The sequence below is a fragment of the Chroicocephalus ridibundus genome, chromosome 8 (genome assembly GCF_963924245.1).
Source record: "Chroicocephalus ridibundus chromosome 8, bChrRid1.1, whole genome shotgun sequence".
NCBI classification, from domain to species: Eukaryota; Metazoa; Chordata; class Aves; order Charadriiformes; family Laridae; genus Chroicocephalus; species Chroicocephalus ridibundus.
The window spans coordinates 47,228,159-47,252,710 of NC_086291.1; the positions used below are offsets into that span (position 1 = coordinate 47,228,159).

Below are 24,552 nucleotides of genomic sequence, written 5' to 3' on the forward strand. Positions count from 1 at the left end.
AAAAAAAATCCCCGTATGCATGACAGAAACTAATACCTCTGAAAAAGCACTGATGCTGTGGAGTCTATAAACATAGTTTCCTCTGATCCTAGGGGACAGCAAAAATTTGGTTTAAAAGAATTTATTTTTTTTTTTTTAAACTTGTGGGTTAAGTTCTTCCAAAGCGCTTTCTAGATCTGATATCCACACCAAACTGGCTCCTTGTCACCTTCACTTATGATATCATGCTTAGACAAAGAACAGCCTCTTCTAATGTAATTCCCTCCATAACAGTCTCAGTTACAGCATTCCATCTCCAATACTATTCAGAAACGCATTTTGTTCATTTAAACCCTCCGAACTTCTATGTGTTTTTATCTCTTTTTTTAATTTCTTAATGTCAGTAGAAAGAATAAGGGCAGTTAATGCAAGACGTCACAGTCTGTAATTAAGCTAGACGGAGCTTCTTAAATTATTTGAGAAAATAATTTTAGTGCATGCTCACCTAGGTGGCAGTTATGTCTAAAACCTTGAACCTGTGACTCTAGGACTGTGGATTATTTTCATCTAAATACTGACCTCGCTTAGCTTAAACTTTTAAGGAATTATGATTTTTTTTTTTTTTTGAAGTGCAGCCATATTGCACAGGCTTTGCAATTCCTCTTCATCAGCTAACGAGCAAGGAAGCCTGACATTCATCGGACTCACTCCATGTCTGCATCTTGAAAGATGCTCTCATATTTCATGTACTGTCAGGATAAATGCTAGACCATTAATAATGTGATTAGACCAGTATATTTTCACAGGCGTTTCAAAGCTTTGTTGTACAAATAAATATCACTGGAAATACGCTTTAATTTGATTTTAATTTGCTTGTACAATGACTATACTTTGAAACAAGAGATTGTTCCAAACCTACAGATCTGTACTGGAAGGGAATTAGATGAAATGCATGTTGCATCAAGAGCGAAGGGGCCGGCTCCCACCCACCGTCCCTGCGCAGGATCCTGGCAAAGGGCTGAAGCTGCAGTCCTCGAGGAAAATAGTTCTGAGATTCCCTCTGTCTTAAACGGATTTCTACTGATTTCGGATACATGCTTTTACCTCGAAGCACAGTGGAGCACACCCTTGTAACAGCCTCTGCTTTCATGGCTGTGGAGACAGAGAGCCTGCTGAGCCCTGTGCTCGGGGAAGAGTCAAGTGCTACACTTCCCTCTGCCCTCTTCCACCACAACAAAAACTGTGTTTAATTTCTACCACTAAAAATCTATTTCCGAAGGAGATCTGTGGCACCTGGACAGCTTCTGTATGATCTATGGTGGGAAGACAGAAAGCAGACAGAATGGCTTTGGTTACACTGCAAGATTTGCATAGCACGGAAGGTTAGAGCGTCTGTGTTTCCCAGAGCCGTTTTCCTTGTCCTTGAAAAGACAATTCAGATTCTAATGTACATAACAACTTGACCCACTGCTTTACGGAGAAACCAAAGTCACAACTTTAACCTCTGGAAAACCAAAGCCAAAATTTCAGGGATTTCTGTGTCCAGAGCAATCATATCTGCATTGTTCAAAACTTCATTTTTGCGACTTTCCGCAGAGGCACTTTCAGCTCCTTCCAAAATTAAGGTAATTGGCAAATGATGGCTTAGAAGACCATTTTTCTACTATGTTTTTAGACAGAGAAATTGAGAGAGAGATCAGTTATTGTGAATACTTGCACTGACGTGTCAGGGAAGACCCTATTAATGAGGCAGAATCCCATGCTGGTAGTTTTTACAGGGCTGGCTCTTCAGCCAAGCAGTTGAACCTGACAGTGGTGGTGGTGCAGGGCGGGCAGTGAGGGCACACAGAGAGAAATTTGCTTGCTTGACCCAATGGTCCATTACAATTGATGCAAAGCTACAAAAGATTTAAAGATGGATTTGACTGAGGTGTATTAGCAAACACGTCCTCCCCTCTTGGAAACAGTCCTGAGATACCCATAAATCAGCAAATGGGGAGCTGGCAGCGTTGCCAGTCACACGAAGGGGATGAGCTCACTGCTGAGGCTTCAAATGGATAAATGCGACTTCCCCTTTCAACCCATAACTGCTCTCTGCAGTCTGACATTAGAGTAGAGGCTAGGCCGCTTATCAAAAAAACCCAAAAAACAACTATAATGCTACCTGGGTCAAATCAAGATTAAGGCAAAACTTTGCAGTCTGTACAACTTGGAGTACTTAAATTCACAAACTTCATCTTCTCTTCCTCTATTTTTTCCCCACTTACTGTACCATTTATCTAACAATTAAGATTTTTAAGAACGCAACCCTAAAAAATTACTTATACAAAAATCCTCTCAGTACCACTGGAAACATTAATAACTATACGCTTTGTTAAAATGAGCAGAGAAAAATAGCTAACCTGTTATTTTTTGATGTACTCCTCTATTTTTTTAAATAAGTTACAATTTCAAAACATGTAAATACCTCGTCTAAAAAAAAGTTCTGGGAATCAGTAATCTATTATCAACTTTATTTTTAGCTTTGCCTGACTCTGAGTTTCGTGACGTTTGGAGAAAAAAACAAAAGTTCCTTCCCTCCCATATACTCAGTGTTACACCGTACAATTTATAGCAACTCCAGATGGAAGACTTACCCTCATTTGTTTGTTGGCATGAAGATAAATATAGTCCTGACTTCCGGAGAATTAAAAACAACTATTCCTCTAAAGCGCTTTTATTTTCTATTCAAATTCATTTTCCCATACTTATCCAAAAGTAGCATCTTCTTCTTAAGGAAGAATGATTGAAGTGCTTAGTTTAAACGATTTCAAAATATCTCACACAATAAAGCTGAAAAAATTTATTCAAAAAACACAGGAAAGACACAGAAATACATAACATAATATGGAAAGTGCAGAAATAATAAGTTGTTTGATACATTTTTATAAAGTAAACCCAGTATTTTTAGGCCCAATTCTAGCCACAGGCCTCACTAATCTGATTTCATGTGCAGGTTTCCTTCTGTCAGCGCTGGAGGAAGAGAGCCTTTGCTAAATTTTTTTCCTTGACAGTAAGTATGCCCCTGTCATCCTGTCTCATGGGTATGTCTAACAAGCTGAAATGGTCCCACTGGATATACTGGGGAAATTTAGACAAAGAGGAATTTCCTAAATTAACTCTTACAGAACTTTACATGAGAAATTAGCATATGAAAGATATCATCTGTTTATACTTTGTAAAACAAGGGGCTCTTCGATGCTCGTGCCAGCCATCCTTCCTGGTTCTGGAATTCTATCTGAAAATGAAACACAGACATAAATATTCTCACGCATCTGGAGATCCAAAGGTATAAGTGTTATTTTTCTACTATTGTCAACTCCGATACAGAATATCATCATAGGAAACTGAGGCAATTTTACAAATTTATTTTTCCATGCAATGCATTACTAAAGATTAGATTTCAGACAACTTCAACTCAGTTATAGTGAATGAATTAACAGAAACACCACATTCCACATGTTTTATCAGGATTCAGAGTCTGTGTACTAGTTTATTGGAATATTCATTCAACTAAACAAGCAAGGTAACTTCTAATACGAAAAGCAAGTTAGATGTTAAATATGAGACTTGGAGGGTTGAGTTTATGAATGCACTTGATTACCTTAATATGCAGCATAATTAAAATAGCCAGATAATTAGTATCTTAAACCCACTGCTTTTAGGTCTCCACTGACATATTCCACAAACACATAGAGAAAATAATTTCAGGCTATAGTTACTTAAAGGTTAAAAGCCTTAAAGCTGTTATATTTTTGTTTATTTCAAAAAGCAATGTGCTGTCATGTCTTACGATTAATTCAGAGTTTTGTAACTAACTCTAAATACGTAAATCCCCATGTGAAATTATATTGGAGTCAGCAGGGCAAGGTGACCCTGCACAGAGTCAATTTCAGAACTCAGGTACAAAGTTATACTTTAAAAACAATTCTTCTGTACACTGAGTTTGTTTTGAAAATGGAGAAATTTCTGATAGGAATAATTATTTTCTAACAAAGATAATTTATAGCAGTTCTGGTATTGAAATTTTATTTCTTCAGCCCCCCCTTCTGGCAGAAGAGAAACAACATTGCCTCAGTGAATTAACTGTTAGGAAAGGTGTTCAGTACTCTCACACTTTTTAGATGTCAGTAATATCTCAGGCCTCATATTTTTCATATTTTTGGATACAAAAGAAATAGCTGGTAGTACTAAATTCTCACAGTAGAAAGTGAGGCAGACTCTTTGAAGGAAAAAACTGGACCAATAATCCCTTTCATTCTGTAGCTTAGGCGGTACTAATTGTAACCAGTCAAAAAGCAGACCAGAAAGGAAAAATGAGATTTAGCAGTGTTCTACTAGAGAGCAATGAACTCGGAATTTAGGCTTCTGCAGTCAATGGGATGTGAATTATGTCCTCGGAAAAGGCTTATGCCCATATGCAGAACTGACAGCTAAACAGTTAAGAACTTTCTATAGAAACTAGGTAAGTTAGAACAGATGAGAAACAGAGATACACCTGCTGTTTAATATATTTTACTGAGAAATTAGGTTAAATTCTTGTATTAAATTGCCAATGTAATAAGACTGTCTCCAGCTGAGCCATTCCAGAGTTGTAGTAGTATAAGGGCGTACAATTTGGCCAGTCAAACTTTTAGGGAAATGGTAAAGCGGTTTGGTGGATGACCTTTCTGATACTGAGAATTGGGATATTAATATTTTCAGGTCTTTACCAGCAACTGCTGAGCAGTAAATCTCTGTTTCTAAAAGCATAAATGGCATGACAGATATCCTGCCATCTACAAATTAGAACAGCACAGCTGTTTTTAACTCTTGGTAGAATAAACCTAAACAATTAGGTTTTTCCCCTTCCCTCTAGTAGCTAACAAGTAACTACCACTACCACAAGGTAACACGACATTCACTGTACCCTGCACTGTTGAGAAATTATACAAATTTGGCTGTCTGCAATATTTAAAAATGTCTGCTTTATAAATAAAATATGTTCCCACATAAGAAAGTTCTACTACTGACACATTCGAAGGCCAGTCAAGCACTTCCAAGGGCAATCAGATTTGTATGCTGTATATGCTGTGCCATTAGCATACTGGCAGAGAGAAGCAAATGTAAGAGTTGGTGTAAGTTAGTGTGGTGGTGCAACCCCCCTGCCCTCCTTTTAGGCGTCTCGGCACTTGGCATGATTTCCTCCCCACCTGGGCCACATGGACGAGAACAATACATAATGGTCTAACATGAAAGAAAAGGTGGAGAGCAACAGACCGGAACGCTGTGGCAACCCCTTAGTGTACTTGGTCCCAATGGCTCCTGCCGTTTGAAAGTAGTAGCTACAATTGATCACTTCTGACAACATACAGATCGTGGCCATGGAGGGGGAAATACCAGGACCCCAAGACCTAGCAAGTTCTGGGCTTCAGTAACCAGTGGAACGTACCGGAATGTTCCATTGTCTGAGCTGGGAAAGACTGAAAAAGTACCCAATGAAAGCAAATTATCTAGGATCCTATGAGTAGAGATTCTAGTAAAGACCCTTTAAGCTCTTCTGATTCACAGTGGGCTGTGGCCAGTATCTCCCCTGAGATGGGATGCTGCTCAGGCAGACATCTTGAGAATTAGGCAGCCAGGGTGCGTCAACCCCTCTCAAGTCTCAATTATTGCCCGTTGAGGAATGCTGATGCACTGTATTTACTCTAAACTTGAGAAAAGGGAAATTTTTAATGAAGCTCTCTTTCATCCACCTCTCCACTTACATGTTTATGATACACACATTAGCTTTATGGATGTGGATATTCTTCCACTTGTTCGTGCGCACGTAGGACTTAAAAGGGGTACCTGACGACTCACTAGAGTCATGTGATATTAAGGGATCTTTGATCTCAGCAGTTATAGACCGCGGCACGTTGTGTGTGCACACTCATATGCTTTACTTATATGTATATGCATTAGTTTGAGATCTGTGCTTTTGCTCGCATGTGTATGTATTGATTTGGGATACCTTATAGTAAGTTAGTGTGAATCTTGTCATCTTCGGATCTGTAATTACGTCGCTGTTCAATTATTTTGTTAAATCACTTTGTAAATCTTTAAATTAGTTAATGATTGAGTGCTGCTAAAATTCAACCTCTTGATCTACCGCAAATCATTAACAAATTTTGAATCGCTGCTAAATCACAACCATTTTTCAAATATTTCCGTATGCGACAGTTGGTCACTTATTTAAACCAAGGCACATATATTGTTTGTTTTAGAAATCATGGGTGGGTCTTTCTTGAGTTGGATGTGGTAAGATCTTTCTTAAATGAATATATGAGCGACAGGTATGGTCAAGTCACACAGCTTAATGGTATTTTTGAGGTATAAACCCCGTTCTGCTGAAGAATTTTTCCTACAAAAGAGGTGTCACCTCAAAGCATTCCTTGCACAGAGAAGGAGAGGCACTATGTCCATCTGCATGTTTATACTGTTGTAAGCGTATGCATCATATAGAAAATCTAGTCACAAATGAAACTTGCAAAAATTACCCCCTACCCACACCCACCTTTTTGATTTCTCTCAGTAGGTGCTTTGCCAAGGTTCTGCTTTGGATAATTCAGTAAAGACACTTTTGGAAGGGTATTCTGGATACTTTCTTCTTTACCACCATGTAAGAAATGAGAGATAATTCCGTACAAGAGAGGTCTGCTTAAAAGAGAAATGACAAAAGCAGTCTATGAAATACTGAGCATTAAAAACCCACCCTTTTCTTAGCGCTTCTGAGACCTTAATGTTTACTTCTAGAATATGTACCGATGTCTTTAATTTTTTAAAATACATTATGCCACGCATCATTATATAAATAAGCACAGACCGAAGCCCACCCTGAACACCAACACTCTCGCACTAAGAGACACTCTCAGCTAAGCTGCAGATTCCCTGCAGGTGAAGAACCAGAGTGTGCTTTGCACAAGAACACAGATCCATTTTCTCACTCCTGCAGTAAAGGATCAGACTTTGGCAGGCTGCACATCCCAAACCCGATTCTTCCTAAGCACCTCACAGATTTTGACAGCACAAGCTACAGAGAACGCTGAACGTGTTTAAACCTGCTTTGCTACCATAGGTCATTAATGCAGTCGTATCAGAGCACTGTCAGTTTATATCTAATCTCAGAGTACAATAATCTTTATATTGCTCTACAAAGCAACTGATATGTGGAGTGTATCTGTTTTCTACTTCTGACTGTAGGAAAGACTGTACTGATAAGAGTTTGGTGTGCAAGTATACTATCTGGAGAATGATATAGAGTTGGCAGAATTAAATGTTAGTTTTGAGTATGTTTGAAAACAGCCCTATGTTTGACGTTGCGAGTTTGAATCCAGCATGTCAGAGGAAAAATGTCATCTAGTCACATTTCAATTAGTGAGAACGTTTATATGTGATTTGTAATAACACTAAAGACAAAAGTATATGCAAAACAGAATATAATGTGCATTCCAAAATCACTCCTTACACTGATTTTCCATTTGTGTCTTCAACTACGTTCAGCTCTTTGGCAAGAAACTGTCTATCCAAGGGCACTTCAGGCTGTCCAGATTCTGGAAAAAGAGATTTCCCCAAAATTCTTAAGACTGGTAAGAAAAACACCACCAATTAACTTTTAAATACTGATCAGGAGACCTCAAAAGAGAATGATAGCGCACACCTCCCTTTTAGACTATTAATATCTAACAGTATATTATAATTCCAGGAAAACTCACTTAAACATTAGTGCGTCATATTCATATAATTTACAATACCATATTACAAGTTTTATCTTCTGTAAAGGAATCCAAGAAAAATATTAAAGAAGTCTTACAATATAAAGATAAATTAATGAGGCAAGCAGCTCTTTCTCTAAAGAAGTACTGTTATCAAACAGATTCCATACATTAACTGTCTCTGTTCCCTCTTGTCAAGATGAAACTTTGAGCCTGTAATTTTAATAGAGTGAAATATATCAAATTATTTAATAGCAAATGTAATTACTGTATCTAAGCACAACTACAGAACTTCAAATTTCACATACAAGTGAGCAATAGCTGCAAAAATAAATAAGTGTTGTACCTTATAAACTACGGCTACTATTTAGAAGTTGTAGTCTAAACAGCTCTCAAATATTGGTATTTTAGCACAGCCAGTAACAATAATACTTAACTGCAGTTATTAAAAAATATGGACCTTCTTTAGTTATTTAAGCTGATGACATCTAACCACGTTTCTGATACAGTCTATATGCATGAGTTACCAGAATTGCTGTAATTCAGAGCATCAACTACTTTATGTATGCATTACTTTAATTTAAATTATTCCTCAAAGAAATTTTGTTCATTCGTAGGATTTCTATTTTTTTATCTTAACCAAATGCCAATGAGAAAAAAAAGTGATATATGCTTTAAAAATATTGTTAGCCATTTTCCAAAACAAAAGTGGACATTTCACGAAAGGTATTTTGATTTTGCAGGCTGCTAGCAAGTCGTCTTCTTCTTGCATCAACCACTCTATGAAAGCATTTTCCTCAAGGATAAGGAGCAAAAGGTAAGTTTTCTTGAAAACTAATGGTATGATGTGGCTTAATGCTGCAAGTAAAGCTGTGGAGAGAGCGTTCGTATCTTATTTATTTCCAAGGGAAGATAAGACTGTGTAGCTTGGTCCTGCTTGTTAATTTCATAGTATCGGTGGAATTACTCAACCAAACAGTAAATGGCTATTAATAGAGTGATGACAACCAAAATTCAGCTCCAATACCTGCAGTCAAAACAGATGCTGCGTATTTATATTTGTTATATTCCAGGTATTCACGAATTAGTTCATTGATTAAGAGATTTTCACGAGACAGTGGTGGCCGTGGTTCACTTTGGTCATCCAGCGCATTAAAAACTTCAGCTCTGATCCTTGCTTTTATTTGTCCAAGAGCACCTCTTTTTTCCAGTGTGTCCCTTAAAACTATTACCACAAAAAGATCTGTTAATATAAAGCCAAACATATTCAAGCAGCATTTATCTGCCACAATATAAACATAATTTTGGCATATTCACAGTGAAATAAAAGATATCCGCACCTGTGCATATGCCAGTAGGTAACATCACTAGGAACGTTAGATATGTATTTTTTAGCAGTAAACATACGTTCTAGACATTTCAGAAGCGAGACGTTACTGGACCAAGATGTTTTTAACGAGTGAAAACCTAGATTCTTGAAGGGCCTTATCTTGAAAGGCCAAGATAAATGACAGGGTCGGAGTGCTTGTGTGGAGGTCGTTTCTCCTGCGGCTCCCCGACGGGCGGTGTGAGGAGCCGGCGGCCCCCATTAGCGCCCGGGGCGACTACCAGGCCCAACCGGCGGCCGGATGCACGGGGAAAGGCCATCTGCCCGCCCTTTGGGGTGGTCCGAGGCGCCTCCGCCGACCCCCGGGGGCTCCCCACCCTCTCCGGCACCCCTCCACCCTCACAACCTGCTTTCAGCTCCGCTATCGTCGCCATCGCCCAACGGCCGCCCCAAGGACCCGGATGCGACAGCCCGGCGGCCGCAGGCGGCCACTGCGCAGGCGCAGCGCTGGGTGGGGCGGGGACACCGCCCCCCGGCGCTGTTCCATTGGCTGGAGCACGCCAAGGGACGCGCTCCAGCCAATGGGACAACGCCGAGGGGTGGTGCGTGCAGTTCGAGCGGGGGACGGCGCGCTCCCCGCGGGCGGGGTTGTGCGCTCCCCGCGGGGGAGCGCCGGGGCCTGAGGGACCGGGGTCCCCCTCACCCGGGGAGCAGCTCCCGCGGCCCCGGGGGTGATTCCCCTCTGCTGCCAGGCACGGTCAGGCCGGGGTGAAATAATGAGCAGAACCTGTACGTGGTGTATCTGTAGTTACCGCTCGGGATGCTGCCCGTGCCCGGCGGTGCAGCCCTGTCAGCTGCGGTGGGGGAGTGGGCGGCATTCCAGGGTTCCTGTATTTTTTTAATCTTTTTTTCCCCTCTGTAGTTCTGTCAATGTGCTTTATATGGAGGGAAAAACAAATAATGAAAAAAAGGAAACGTGGGGAATGAGTGAGAGTTTCTCTGTGATGTGTAGCGGAGGAGTTTTGTACTGAGTCACTGAAAGATGAACTTTCAATCAAAAGGACTTGCCTAGGATGAGCTCTTGCTTAAAAGCTTAAAAGCTCTTGCCAAAATGTAACTGTATACTGGGTGTTTTGCGAGTCTGTGAGGAGCGCTGATGTGTCTGGAGGCACGTGTATGTGCTTCGTGTTGCTGGGATGAGTCGGCAGTGTTTACTTCATGAACGTATTCAGTATTTCCCAAAGGAAATGCAGCCAGTGTGGATGAACAAACTGCATTTGTCATGGTCTAGATGGAGCAGCCTGCTTGGGCTTGAAGGAAAATGTGAGTCTTCTTAAGCAGTAAACCACTTATGGCCTTGAAGTGTGGGGTGGGGTTTTTTATTGTTGGGTGGTTGTTGGTGTTTTTTTTACGTTTCCTTTTGAAGCAAATGTTTATATTCTGAGCTTCCAGAGAACTTCTGGCAGGGGCCAATAAATTAATTTCAGGAAAAAAGAAGTCTTCAGAAGTAATGGTGAAGTTAATTTGTTCCTTTAACACATCAGTTTCTTTCAGTGAGTCAGCAGTAGTGCGTGCCTCTGCCCAAGTCTGCTGCCCAGATCCCTGGTGCAAATCTGGTGATGAACAACCATTTACTTTTAACACGCGTGATACTTTTGCAACCAAAACATTTTTCTCTGCATCCTTCAAAATCTTTCCATGTTGTTGTGGGTCAATATTCTCTTACATCTAATTTCTGGTTGATTAGTTGTTGTTCTTTTCCACCCTGTATTTCCTATACAGCTTTCATTTGTATCCTACAAAGCAAGGTTCAGAGTCCAAAATAGAATTTGGGGGGGAGGCTTCTGATTGCAAGGAAACACCTAATAAAATAAGTTTGCAGTTTCTATTTTATATATTAATCTGTGTTTTAAAAGATGCTGTTACAACAATGGTTTGCGAAATTCACATGCAATGACTGCCTGGTAGTCTGGGATCTTGCTTTTGTATCTCTCTGCAGGTTTGTGTCAGTTCCATTTTTTCTCCTCCACAACAAATACTTTGAGTCTGTTACATGTTGCTTATGAACTCTTCTGCTTCCCCTGACATTTTATTATTTACTCGGCATTTTGACTGTACTTTGTTTAAAATCTGTGGTGGTGTTGCTGTATTTTAGAGTTGCTAAGGGAAGAAGATGGAACTAGTTGTAAGGGAACTAATTTGAGGTGCAGATCCAAGTATCTTTATTTGATGAGAAACATTATTAACGTGGTACGTGACCCTGTACATGGTACAGGGACAGTTTGAGGCTGAAAAAAAATATTATATTGAAGTACTTGGAAAGTTTGAATCCTGAAAGCATAACTTAAGTTTCATTAGTCTTTTAGCATACAAGAGTATCTTGAGGGAAAAAAAAATGGGTGGAACCCTCCTCACTTCATGCTTATTTACTGTCTTCTTGTTTGGAACAACTCCTGTGATATGATCTCCATATCCTAAATAATTTTCTGCTGTATCATTTCAACTATAAGTTTACGTTCCATTTTTACGCATAGAATATGTGTAAAAGTGTAAACTCTTAGAGGTTGTATTATCTGTTTAACATTTTTTCTGGTTTACTATGCTATTAATAGTGCTATTACAAAAGAAAAGCTCTTCCAACTGTATTAATTGTCAGAGCTATTAGCATTTATATGCGCAGCCAGGGGGGAAAAAAAGTATTCCTTACAGCCAAGGGGCAGTAGGATGACAGACCTTGGAGATTGTGATGTAACTTTTTCAAAAGGAGTCACAGTGAGGATCAAGAAATCAAAAACCAGCCCACCAAGTTATTTATTATGATTTTGAGATGAACGTAGAGAGTCCATAAAACAGGACAGAAATATTCTTAATAAAAATAGGGGGAATCGAACTTCAACATTTACTATAAAGATTTTAATATGGTATGAAATAAGGTATGGGCTAAACTGACACAAACTTGTACAGCTTCCAGCACCCGATTTGTTTGGTTTGCTCTTTCTGTGATGATTCTGCTCCATTCACCAAGGCATACGTGACCTTGCTGTGGGCTGAACTCTGCTGCCCCTCAACCTGACACCTTGGGAGTGAGAGAGCTGGGGGGACAGACCGGAAATGTTGCAGTCGGATGGACAGTTGGGCCACAGCTGGCCACCAGCACAGCTCTGAAACTGCAGCGGAGTGTGCAGGTGAGTAAAGACCAATCTGTGATACACTTTTTGTACATGTGATGCTTGATTTTTGGTTATACATTAGACAAATGAGACCCCTCTCTCTTCTAACAACTTTGCTTGTTACTGTAATTGCTCTGGATGCAAAAGAACATTTCAAATTGAGGTTCTTTATGTAACTTGTGTGATTAACGCTTTCAGATGTTACCGTACAGTAGTATGTAACCACCCTGCTCTTTCCTGCAGGGTATGATGCCATTCCTACATATGCGCCATCCATACTCCAGCTGGATTCTAGTGGGTGCGATAGTCAGCTGAGTGTGGACGCTGTGGGTTTAATCGATGCATTTTAAATGGGATGTGAAGAGCGCAGAGTGAGACACAACCAAACGCAACCCTACGGGCTGTGCAGTTGTTTCAACTGGTACCTATTTTGGTGCAAACTTGGTTGTGGATGAGGTTATTTTGGTTCAGTCTCAGTTCACGCTTGTCAACTGGAACTAGTTCAGGATTTTGAAACCAGTTTAACTGGTTCACGATGAAAAATGAAATATTTGAAGGTGACCCTCAGCTTCCACTGTGGCCTTCCCTGAGGACGGTGCCCTGTCCCCGTCCCCCGGGTGCTGGCAGGGCACTGCGGTGCCTCTCCACGGGGCGGCCCTGTGCCCCGGGGCCGGAGCAGTGTCACGGGGAGGGGTATGCCGTGATCCCCGCCGGTGGCTCCGGTCGAGCCCGGCGGGCAGGTGCGTCCGTGGCCGGCGGTGCGTGTGGGGGTTCGCTGCCGAGGGCGGGCAGTACCGGGTGCCGCCGACACGGGGAGGGAGGCGGAGGTGCGCCGGGGAGGGGGGGGGAAGCGCTTCCGCCCCGGCCACCCTGACGGGTGCGCGGGGGATTTCTCCGTTGAACAAAACAGCACGTGTCGGGCTCCGGCCGCGCTCGCAGCCTCCCTGGCCCCTCCTTCGCCCCGGGCCACCGCGTCTGCGGAGGCGATGGGCGACCCGCGGGACGCCGCCGGGCCGGGCTGGGGCGCGCCGCCCGCCCCCGCCAAGGCGGGGCTGCGCAGCGCGGGCGGTGGTGGGGCTCGGCATCCCCGTGACCGCGGAGCCAATCAGGGCGCCGGGCTGGCGCTGCCGGCCCATCTCCGCCCGCCGCCGCCCGGGCACGGAGAGGTGCGGAGGGGGAAGCGCAGCGCTGCCGCGGTCGCCCTGCGGTCGCCTCGCCGCGCCCCATGGGGATCGAGAGCTTCTGCAGCGCGGACGCCTACGAGCCCTTCTGGGTGAGCGGTGGGATGGGGGGCCGCGAGGTGTCGGCTCGGCGGCGGCTGCCGCCGGTGTCGGCACTGAGGGATGGCGGGGAGGCGGCTAGGTCGGGGATGGTCGCGGGCCGTCCGGCCGGTGTTGGGGAGAGGGATCCTCCCGTGCCGGTGCTCACCTCGGGCGGAGCGCGGGGGGCTGCGGCGCGCCCCCGCCGGGCGTGCGGGAGCACCGGCACCGAGCGGCCGCGGGCTGGGCGGCGGGGCAGGGCCGTGGCCGGGAGCTCGCCGGTCCCCGCGTGGGCGCGATGTCCCCGGGGCCGGGTCGCAGAGCGGGAGCTGGCGTGCCTCGTGTGCGGGGCTTCCGTGAGGGAAGCTCTTGGCGGGGGGGGGAACTGGTGAGGAGAGCTTGTCTGAGAGACTGGAGAGCAGTTCCCGAGTCACCGGAGCAGCCGCTTTTGGCCGCTCGTCTGCGTTACTCAGGGCTGTGCGGGTAATAATAACGGTGACTGCTGCCGTCCTGCTGAAGGGTGGCGTGCTGTCCTGTGAAGGAGGCCAAAGACAGGCTTTCTGCAGGCTAGCAGCTGTATTGCACGTTTGCATAGCAATATTTTTGCTCTTCCTTAATGAAGAGTGGTGAGCGCAGCCCGCGGTGGGTGAACTCAAAAAAACAGCTATGCAAAGGTGAGTGATGTGGACGCGCTGCAGTGTGTGCGTCCCGCTCAGCTGAGACACAGGGTTCCTCTGTAGAGGCAGCAGGTGCAGGCAGCAGGGAGGCCTCTGGGAGGGCAGGAGGGTTGTGAAAATCTTTCTAAGGAGGAAACAGGTTATATGGAGAAGGAGGCTGTGTGGAGGAAGGGAGGAGAGAGCTGGAAGTTTTAAAAAACATATAAATAAATGAGGGGGTGAGAGCTACTGAAAGTAACATGTGAGTTAAGTGGGAAACACATGGATTTTCTTAGACTGTTCAAAGAACTTCTCACATATTCATAGGGTATTTGCCAAATAGTATTGAGCAAATGAGCTACCTTACTAGTAAAAAAATAATGAAATCATATATCTCAACAAATGTCATTGTACTATTTATCTCAAGAACCATTAAAATATTCCTCAGCAAATATTATTAAAATCATTAAGACTTTACGATATTTAGCTTTTTCAACTGATCAAAAGTGACTCTCTTAACCTGCTCTTACATTGTTTAAGTTCATATATCTTTTCTGCTACTTTTTGGGTTTCTCAGAAGTGGCTAAATAAGTTGTCATGAGATGTATTTTCTTCCTCTCTCAGGATGAGACATTGTACTTGAAGAGCTTTAGAGAATATATGTTTCAGAATTCATTTTATGAAAAAACTGACTTGAAAGAGTAGTATTTTTGTGAAAAAGAGCTGCCAGTTCTTTGAATGGTGGAATTGAAACATCAGGTAGAAGCAAGAACTACACTTAGGATGTTGGAAACGGGTAGTTTATATAGGATTTCTGATGGCAAATTCTTTCATTGTGAGAACACTTACAGTTCTTGTATGTACCACAGCCATTTCTGATGTTTGTGGTGTGTCATAACTACTCCATACATTTTTTTTCACTAGTTGCATTGGTTTCTAAGAATATAGATGGTTTTGTGATTTGTCATGCTTTTCCAAATCACGTGGAGTCTGCCTTTCATTTCTTCCAGCTAAAGATCCTGTGGGTGTGGTTGTTTGATTTCTGGATTCGTCTAATCCTGCAAAAGAACAATTGTGAATTCCAGTTGGTGTAAGATGTGTCTGGAAAAATTTTCCTTGCTGAAGTTGATCTCATAAACAATACTCTGTACTCCACTTTGTTGTTGTATTGTTCCAAGTAGTGGGGAGGACAGTAACGCTAGTTTTGGTGCTTATGGATACTCTGGCTGCTTAATTTTCTGGTATTTCCATTGTTGCTACTATTTGAAGCTGAAGTTGTAATGGATTTTCAGAAAATGCCTGTTTATATGCGGTGTTTCACTGGGCTTCTAGATATCACCGGTGTGTGTGCTACTGTCCTTCGTGTCTTCTGGACTGCACTCTTCCGCTTCTCAGAGCAGGGTGCTGGCTAGATACCCAGTGGCACGTGTTACTGCGTTCTCGTGGTGAACTGTATGGCCACATCAGCTGTTCCGGTTGGTGCTGAAGCCTTGCTAGTGGAGCAGCGGGGTCTCCTAGCACTGGCAAGCTTGGCTTTGAGGAAGAGGTGTGTTTTCTGTCAAGGGTGGTGCTGAGTTTGGGGCAACTCAGTTTTAAGTTGTGGGGGAAACTTTGCAGGTTGAAAGGACCTAATGGACCCTTAAAGACTGTATGCTAATCTTCTTAAGCTTTGCTGGCCAGGATTTTTCTTGTGTGCACACCCAAGGAATGTTATTGTTGAAAGCTCTTGTCTAAGAATTAAACAGATTGGTTTTGTTTAATACTTACTCTGAAAGGTCAACAGCCTGAACAAGTTTGCCATCTTCTTTATTCCCGTTTTTTTCTTTTTTTCTTCTCACTATCTAACCTATCTCTGCGCCCCCATTCAGCGTATTGACTTCACTGCAATCAGATTTGCTTACAGAACTTAACTGTTCAGTGCTTCCTTAGAACCAGACTCCCTTTTTGGAAGAGTACTGTTTAATCCTGGCTTTCTCTAGCATCACTGAGTACCTCGGAATGAGTATCCAATCCATAATACAAAGAAAGGTACAGCTGTGTGAGATAAAGTTACTATTTACTAATAGCTGGTGATGACAATAAAAGCTTTAAAAAACACTAGTGGGCCAGGGGTAACATTTTGTACTACTTGCATTTCAGTTCAGAGACTTTAAGGGCCTGTTTAAACTAGAAAACTTTTTTGTGACCTGACATGCTGAGATAGCTTTGCCTAGAGTATCACACATGTATGACTGCAGTCTACCTTGCTTCGATACCAGCATGCAAAAAAAAAAAAAAAAAAAGGTGAAGTGGGATGAGGAACTCTGTCATTCTAGGTAAGCAGGATAAATGTCAAGGCAGATCTAGAACTTACTGTACACTTTGGCCTGCTGACCCAGCTGTCTGGATACATGCACAATCAGTGGTGGTCTCAGTGTAGTTACATTTTGAAATAGTCTGCTTGTTTTCCTTTCTTTTGAATAAAATTTTGGGGTAGTTTGAGTTTTTCAGAACCTGTAAACTATGCAGTATCATATTTAGAGAAGTCTTTTCATGTTTGAAATTGCTAAAGGAGGAAGTTAAGAGTTTTTGTGGCACTTTGGGTGTTGGCCTTAAAAACTCAGTAGGGCTTTTATGAAAATGAAGTAGGGAAAATGAAAGAAAAAGTGGGTTCAAACTACTAAGCAGTTCCTTACAGTCCTTTCCCAAGTGCTCTGCTAGGTCTTACAGGAAGTCTAAGTTATTCATGCATTAAAAGATGCTTATAAGTCAAACAGAATTTTAAACTTTTGAGGTTCTTGCTTATACTTAAGGGATTGTGCGAGAAATGGCTTATATAAGCTTTTATCATGTCCTTCACAGGCAAAGACATTGTGGTTTTTAAAATGGATTTAGGTAAAGCTAAATCTAACCCTTCTTTATCTCAGTGGGAACTTAATGGAATTTTTTTTTTACATTTTTCTAGTTGAACTTCTAGTTGTTGAGGAAGTATTGAAAGCAAGTAATTCCACTTGCTTCTAGGAGGAAAGCAAGTTTTCATCTCCTCTGTTTTGTTTTGAAAAGTAGTGTCCTGTAATGATTCAAGCTGTGTCTGCCTCTGGAAACCCAGGCCTGTTTCTTTCCTATTGGTGCAGAAAGCTTTTGTGGAGCCTCTTCTCTGTCAATGGAGGAATTGCATCTAAACACTGTTCTAGGCTTAGCACTTCATCGTGTGGAACCAAACTACAGGAGATAAACAGAATGGATGGGAAAAGGTGAGGCAGAGCCTTGTGCACAAAATCCAGGGACTGCCTTGGTGGGACTGGGTTCTGCTTCCCTTGCTGTTGTGTAGAGTTCTGTCTGAGGCTTTCAGGCATGTTCGGTCTGCCTTAATGTCTTTTAACAAACACTCCAGAAAATACATTTATTATGTTTTGTATTTGGGTTGACATTGTTGTAGCTAGGGGAGATCACCAGCCTCTCTCTCTCCTGGTTGCAGACATGTTAGGATATTCTAAGACTATAATGTGGCTTGAAAAGATTTTATTAAGAAAACAAATATTAATATTCTGTAAGTTGTTATAATGATTGGTGGACGCTTGTGAAGTGATACTGTGTGAGGTAAACAGCTGCTATGCTTATATTGGTTATCAGGACACTGGGACACTGATAGTTTTCCTGAAATAGGCTTCTGAAGGAAAACCAGGCATTTGATGTAAGGAGTAATTTAATGTTCTGAAGTTCTGTGTCTTATGCTTTCATGTGTTAGATAAGCAGTGAATTATCATGTCTCTTGGAACCCTGCAGCAGCTTTTTGCACTGTGAAATACATCCTTAGTGCTTTTTCTGTGTGTTTGTGGCAGAGCTAGGGAGGGAGTTTGATGTGCTGTTGAGAGTGGTGCTGAGTGCGCTTGATAAAAGTTGGTTCCTTTAGTTGTAAAGGTATCCAGTTTATGAATGCATTTGTGACCAGCTAGATATTAAGAGTTTAAAAGAGTATGCACATCAGAAAACTACTTACATTAGCTGACATAGGAAGGTCGTATGTAGACAGCATTTGGAACAGAGGAGCAGCAGCAGTAGAGTGTTAAACAGAAAAACCTTTACACAACATGGTGCCTTTAGTATACTTAACAGCTGATTGCCTGATTCTCATAGCTTGGTTTTTTTGGCGCTGTTTTTTTTGGCGATGAACACCAGAGGCTTGTCACCTTTCTCTTGTTTAAATCTGTAAAACATCTTTGTTGGTCATATGAACAAGGTTCTAAATTGCATAGAAATTAAACTTATATAAGAAATTAAACTTAGCTCTCTTCATCCACAATAGATCTGTTCTGGGGAAATACAGGAAAATGAAGCCTCATATTCTGCTGTTGATGGAGATTTCCTTAACAGATGACCTATCATTTTGCACCCGTCAGTTCAAGGTTGTTCAGAAAAGTTAAATGAGGGGGGAAGAAAAACCCCAGCAAAACGTCTGAATAACTTGTGCTGCTCCATGCAATTACAATGCAGTTTACGTTGAAGCACTGTGCTATACTGGGACTAAGTGAAGGTTAACCCGGGTGGCACTGAAGTCATTCTGGGTCACATCTCTAAAAAGCCTACTGCCGGGTACTGACCTTTTGCTTTCTTTTAATAGAGTCAGAATTCCGTGCATTACTGTTTTCTCACTGTTTGCATTTGTGGTAGCTTCGGATACAGTTTATCCCAACTCAGGCTGTTACCTTAGTCCCTTTGTAAGATTATTACCCTGGTGTGTTCAGACTTCTCACAGTGATTCGAACTTGAGGTGTAGGCTGCTGCATTATTAAGCGAAAGTTCTGGTTTTGATGCAAAAAGGAGAGGAGAGCAGGAATCTCTTTTTCTGTATCCTTTTCAGTGAAAAACTTTGCAGAAGGGCAAAACCCATCCTTTTGATTCTGAAACTATGAATGGCAAATATTTTGTTGTCCTGTGGCCAAATGTTGTCTCATGGTCTCACTTGCAGACATGTTAGGGTATGGAAATGCTATGTCTGTAGAAAGAGGCTAAGCATTTTACTTTTGCAAGTGCTGATGTAATCTGTCATATGTTTCCCTGACACAAAAAATAGGCATAGTTCAGTGACTTTTAGCTTCTTGGATTACAAAGATCAGCTCTTGTAAATTCCTCAGCTGCAGGTGCTCCTTTCTCTGGAAACTTGTTAGCACCAGCTTCTTATTTTAGGCTAAAGGGAATCAAAGGCAAAAAACGTGCTTTTTTTTTTTTTGTCCTTTTACACACATTTTCAGATGATCAAGTGCTGTCTATAACAAAGGATTTCATTGCAATCATTAGGAAATACTGATGTTTGGGTTTTGGACAAGGAGGCACAGACATCTGACTGAATACGGGACCAGGTGTTGGGAGATAGAGGCTTTTTCTTGGTTGTATTAACAAGTCATATCTGCATTATGTAAGTCATTACTGTTGAGAATTTAGTCTGCTAAAACCATTTCTAATACAAAACACGAGAAATTAAGGGTATTTCCCTGTCACTAGAAACACTTACTGCTATTTTTCATCCTCAATCTTCTTTATATAAATGATTTAAAAATTTTAGGATCCCTGTTTATTAATGTGACTCTTTGTTTCCCCTCTTGCTCTGACAATCTTGTGACAGTGTTAAGAGATTATAAGAATAAAGCTTAGATTTCAGAATTACTTTGAAACAAAGGAAAAAGAAGGGTCATGGTCTCTTCCCCCATCTGAGGTCTCAATCTGAACGTGGTATTTTGGGAGGCTGGGCTAGAAGGCTTGCTTGTGAATGATTTAAGGCTTTTTATTCAGACACAAGACTTAAACATCAAAATCCTAGTTGGAGATCTGTATTTTTTGAACTTTTGCTAAACTATTATCTGTTCCTTGCTTCCCTGACTACTACTAGCATTTTAACCAATGAACTTCAGGTTTAATAGCAGTAGTTTTGTTCCATTCATGGTTTTATGGGGAGAAATGTTTTGTGTTCTCACTGTTTGGTGAACAACATCTCCCCCCTGCTTCCTCTCTGTGTGACTATAATTGAGTAAGAGAAGATCCTCAATTGTATGGTAGGTTTAGTTCTCCTGTAGCAAAAAACACCCAAACCAACCCCCCAACCCCAAACCATGTTTTTTCTGTGGGTGAATGCGATCTCCATGAGTTAGAGTTCTGAATCCTTGCATCCCAATGTACATTAACATTTCTTATTTCACCTTTGTGGCAGTAGAAGAACAAAAGGGCAGAAACTTATTGATCTAATTGGGCTATTGCTGGCCTGCAGAAATGTCTGAGGACTTTTTGGGGATATGAGCAGCTATCCTCAGATGAGATCGTGAACGGAAGTCCTGAACTCTCTTCCCAAATCACAGCAGTCTGCACACTCTGTGTTCGTTTGTTCCACTGCTTGTGGTAAGTGGTATAGTTCTGTGCAGGAGCATAACTCTCTCATTTCTCCTTGCAGAAGTAGTTTTTAGAGTCTATGGAGGTCTGTGAATAAGATCAGGTATTTGGTTGTGTGGCTTTTACTTTTTAGTAGAATCCTGGTTTTGTGCGTTCTAAAAATAAAAATAAAAAAAAAAATTAAATCTCTCCTAGCTGTCTTTTGTTAAGCATAGGAAGTAGCGGTTGGGAAGATATATTTGTAAAATCTGTACAAGTATTTTAAATTTTTCTTCTACTTCTTATTTGCAGAGTGCACCCTTAGATAATATAATAAACCAGTGACCCATTAATTTAATGTAGTTAGTATAGGTCTTCAAAGGAATTGGCAGTGTATTGAAAACTTGATTTAAATGCAGCATGAGCTCACTTTGTGTGCACCCCAGCAAAGGTACCATTTTGCTTGTATGTTCTGCGTTAACTTCAATTGCAAGAACAACTACATTGTGTCACAGGAGAGATCCGTGCATTTTGGGTAACTTCCTGTTTATTAAGGAAAAAAAGCTAGAGGAAATAAACGTCAACTAAAGTGGAAAAGTATGTTTCTCCTTGTGTATTGTGCTGCTTCATCTGGAATTGATTACAGAGCAATTGGATCCTTTAATGCAAGTAGTACTTTTTCCAAAATAATTTCAATATAATATGCATAGTATTTGTAAAGGGCTTATAAACATGTAAATAGGAGGTTTGCGATGGTTGCTTGTAGTGTCATATACCTCATTCAGTGCCTTGTTTGCCACTGCTATGGGTTTGTTATTGTCTGCTGCTTGTTTCTGTGAATACTGATGAGCAGACAGGAGAACTGCGGGTGTGGGTGTTTCTGCTGCTTTTTGTGGGAGTTCTGGAGTGTTTGTTTTTTTTTTTTCTTTCCCTACAAATATCTGTTGCTTGCATTATCAACCTGTCACCTCTTGTGACTTAGCCTGTACAGTAAGCATAACAGATCAGATGTTATGCTGGTGAAGATCGTGTATGATTGTGCTTGTTGTAGGCTCTGTTCTAAATATGGCCTTAGAGAAACGGTGAGATTCATGTTTCATGACCTGATTCCAAAATGTGAAGGACAGAATAAAGATGCTATATTTACAGTGTTTTGAGAACATTATTTCAGTCTTTCTTCAAAATTTCTAAAGCTAAATTGAATAAAACTTACTTGGCAAGCTGAATAACTTTGGAGAATTCTTAAGTTCATCACTGAAAACCTCCTTCTAACCTACTGAAAACCTCGATCACTTTTGTAGTTCATTTTCTTTAATTCTTTAATTAGTGTGATCAACAGTGTCACTGTTTTTACTGTTGTTTTTGGTGCAGAATGGTGATATCGGGGACTTTTAAAGCATGGTTAGAGTTCCTTTAAAGCAGCCTTAAAAGGAGAAGTCCTTTTCTGCTAGTAGCTCTTCTGAGGCTGTAGGCTCAGCCAGATCAAGCAAATCTCTCCTATCTGGGGAGAGGCAGGCAGGAAGTTTGCTGTCCTAGATAGTGTAGGCTAAAGGCCAGTGAATGGCCTTGTGGCATCTGAAGGAGAATGGTTGTCACCTCATGAGTTTATAGGTGCTACGCTGGGGAATTTTTTAATATGATATCTAGAGCTGCCAGATTATGCAAGTTCCTATTTCAAAGAGAAAGCATGATACTATTATAGTGAAAGTTGTCAGCTGCAATTACAGTGTTAGTGCCTGAGAGCTAATTACTTGCATTCTACTAAATGTAAGCATGGCATTAAATGAAAAATGTTTTTTTATTGTTAGGAAAATAAGACTGAAGAACCGTATCTTGGTATTACAAAGGAGGTGTTTCTTCTGTGGGTGATAACAAAATAGTGGGTACACAGCGATGTCAATGTCAAACTCCATTTGAAGGAGTAAGTGTTGACTGTGATATTGAGATTCCAGTGTGGTTATGTAATTTAATTTTCGGCGTAGGTGTGTGGTAATGTTTAAGTCATGTTTCAGTCACAGCTGGTTCATACAGGTGGATTTAACAGTGCGGTTAGCAGTCTGCATGTCTAGCACACTTGCGCACAGCAGGCTTGAAACTGAGCGATTTTGGTCTCTGCATTTCTGCCAGTGAGAATTTTAAAATGTGCTGTGGGTCAAGTAGGATTATTGATACGAGAACAGGCGGCTGCTGGCTGCTCACTTAACAGCCTTTCCTGTCTGCCAGAAGAGAGGCAGCCGGCCACAAGGTCCCGTCCAGTGTCAAATACTGTTATTCCTCAGTTTAGGCACACTGGGGACATACAGCTTCCCTGTAGTCTTCCTTCCCTCAGCAGAAGAGAATAACTGATCTCTTGTGTTGCAGCTTTGTCTTACAGTCCTAATGCCAATGTTTTTTATCTTGCCTGTTCCTGAAATTTTAGATAGGGATTAATACAGGGGTTTATTTTCCTAGGGTTTATGCACTGTTAAATAAGTGGTTTATCTGTGAATAGATCCATGTGATTCTGGGGAACACCAAATGTTTTTTGTGCTCTTGGAGATAGAGGGTTTCACTTCAAATGTGATAGGACGCCTTTCTGTGCCATAACAGAAAATGTGCTACTGGGCAGAAAAACTGTGGACTGGTATTTTTTTCAGCCAAGGTGCTGGTGATTGAAATGAAAACTGAGAAATAGGTTGGATAAATTTAAAAATACCCATTTGCTATTCCAGGAAACTTTAAAATTGTCCAGGGAATTTAAAAGGAAAAAACCCCCTAACCTGAAACTATTTAACATCTGAGATGTGGTTCTTCTGGAGTAGACTAAAACTCAGCCAACAGCAGATCTCTTCTCTCCCAACATCTACCAAGAAAGGAATGAGGATCCCACTGATTCTTCTCCCGTTGGTTCCTGCAGTCATAGTTTAATTGAAGGCCTCTTGCAGATTATACAATCTAATAGCTATAGACCTAACCCCCTTTTTCCTACTCCTCCTCCTGTGTTGCAGGAGGCCGATAGTTTGTGTAGGCTTTCAATGGATACTTGGGTTTCTGTCATTTGATGTGTTCTTGCAAAGTAGAAGAGTTAGCTGATCAGTCAGTGGGAAAATTGCTATTAATCTTTGAGATGTGAAAATAGGGCGACTTAGTGCTTTAATAGAACTTGCTAAAATAGTGTTTCCAAAACTTGAGTCAGAAGAAATGTCATAAATTTTGCTAATTAATATCTGTTAAATACAATGGTCTGCTTCAGCGAGTGCCCTACATCGACTCGTAAAGAATTTTGGTTCATGCTGGAAAAAAATTAAAACTCTGAAAAGTAGGTTTATGTAAAGCAAAGGAGAAGCATGTACTTCAAACTGGCAGAACTAGTCTAGATTTGTATAACTGAACATTTGATTTGCATATGAATACATGTTGGTTTCATGATGAGAGTGACGTGTTTTCCAGCCAGGATTGTGCCTCATAAAGCTATGGCATCCTCCATGCAGAATCTGGGGCATGCCTTTCTTTTGTAATGGACTGGTTTCCGCTTGATTTTGCCCACTGAGGGCATTAACATCTCAGTTCGGACCGGGAGCCTGCTTCTGACGTGACCTCCTGCCAGTCCCCTGTCCTGCCTGTTGGCTCACTCAAGAGTGGCCCGAGTGCCTTTTGGACAGGCGTTAACTGTGAAACATGTTCCAGTGGCTGATGGTCAGTCTGCAGGGGAGCCTGCAACTTGTCTTGTGCAAACCTGAGTGAAAGGCATTTTGTGAGGACATCGGGTGCTCAGCCGCAAGTATGGGGTCTACAGCTGTATTCCTGTCTGTGCTACTGCCTGGTGCAGGCATAGCCTGAGAGAATTGCACCTAGAGAATCGCCAGGGAAAAATACCACTATCCTTCTCTTTATGCATGCTCTCCTCACCTTTTGTCACCTGAAATGAATGTGAAATGGAAGGGGCTTCTGCGTCTCGCCTGGGTGTAGACATTTCTCTTGTACAGAGAAAAATAGATTATTTAAGCTAAGGAAGCTGCTATTTGATATCAACAGCCTCTGGATCAAATCCTGGAAAAATGTAAATGATGG

General features: G+C 41.7%; 2 protein-coding genes across 8 annotated transcripts in view; one reads left to right on the forward strand and one right to left on the reverse strand.

Annotated features, from left to right (window-relative positions):
* Positions 1 to 2,768: 2,768 nt before the first annotated feature.
* On the reverse strand, positions 2,769 to 9,577 carry CEP20 (centrosomal protein 20). 5 transcript variants are annotated; one of them, XM_063343845.1, is made up of 5 exons: positions 9,485 to 9,577; positions 8,779 to 8,976; positions 7,505 to 7,589; positions 6,554 to 6,696; positions 2,781 to 3,256 (listed from the first exon to the last, which is right to left on the reverse strand). In XM_063343845.1, the coding sequence occupies exons 1-5, from the start codon at positions 9,510 to 9,512 to the stop codon at positions 3,180 to 3,182; spliced, it is 531 nt and encodes a 176-aa protein (XP_063199915.1). In that variant the 5' UTR covers positions 9,513 to 9,577; the 3' UTR covers positions 2,781 to 3,179. The 5 variants fall into 5 exon arrangements, with proteins under 5 accessions (XP_063199918.1, XP_063199919.1, XP_063199915.1 ...); XM_063343847.1 differs by having other exon boundaries at positions 2,783 to 3,256; positions 6,554 to 6,693; XM_063343848.1 differs by lacking the exon at positions 8,779 to 8,976 and having other exon boundaries at positions 2,769 to 3,256; positions 9,485 to 9,554.
* Positions 9,578 to 13,276: 3,699 nt separating this feature from the next.
* Positions 13,277 to 24,552, forward strand: part of ABCC1 (ATP binding cassette subfamily C member 1 (ABCC1 blood group)) — a 57,273-nt gene continuing 45,997 nt past the window's right edge. Inside the window, exon 1 of one of the 3 annotated variants that reach the window (XM_063344037.1) lies at positions 13,277 to 13,521. In XM_063344037.1, the coding sequence (XP_063200107.1) occupies positions 13,474 to 13,521 (48 nt within the window). In that variant the 5' untranslated portion in view covers positions 13,277 to 13,473. Of the gene's footprint in view, positions 13,522 to 14,166; positions 14,182 to 24,552 lie in introns of those variants that run through there. The other 2 variants (XM_063344038.1, XM_063344039.1) reach the window with 2 other exon arrangements.

Coding starts and splice junctions, on each gene's coding strand:
- CEP20 (XM_063343845.1), bottom strand. CDS start 9,512: ATGGCGACGATAGCGGAGCTGAAAGCAG. Junction 6,697..7,504: donor GACACAAATGGAAAATCAGT/GTAAGGAGTGAT, acceptor TTCTCTTTTAAG/CAGACCTCTCTTGTACGGAA. Junction 3,257..6,553: donor TACTGAGAGAAATCAAAAAG/GTGGGTGTGGGT, acceptor TTTCATTTTCAG/ATAGAATTCCAGAACCAGGA.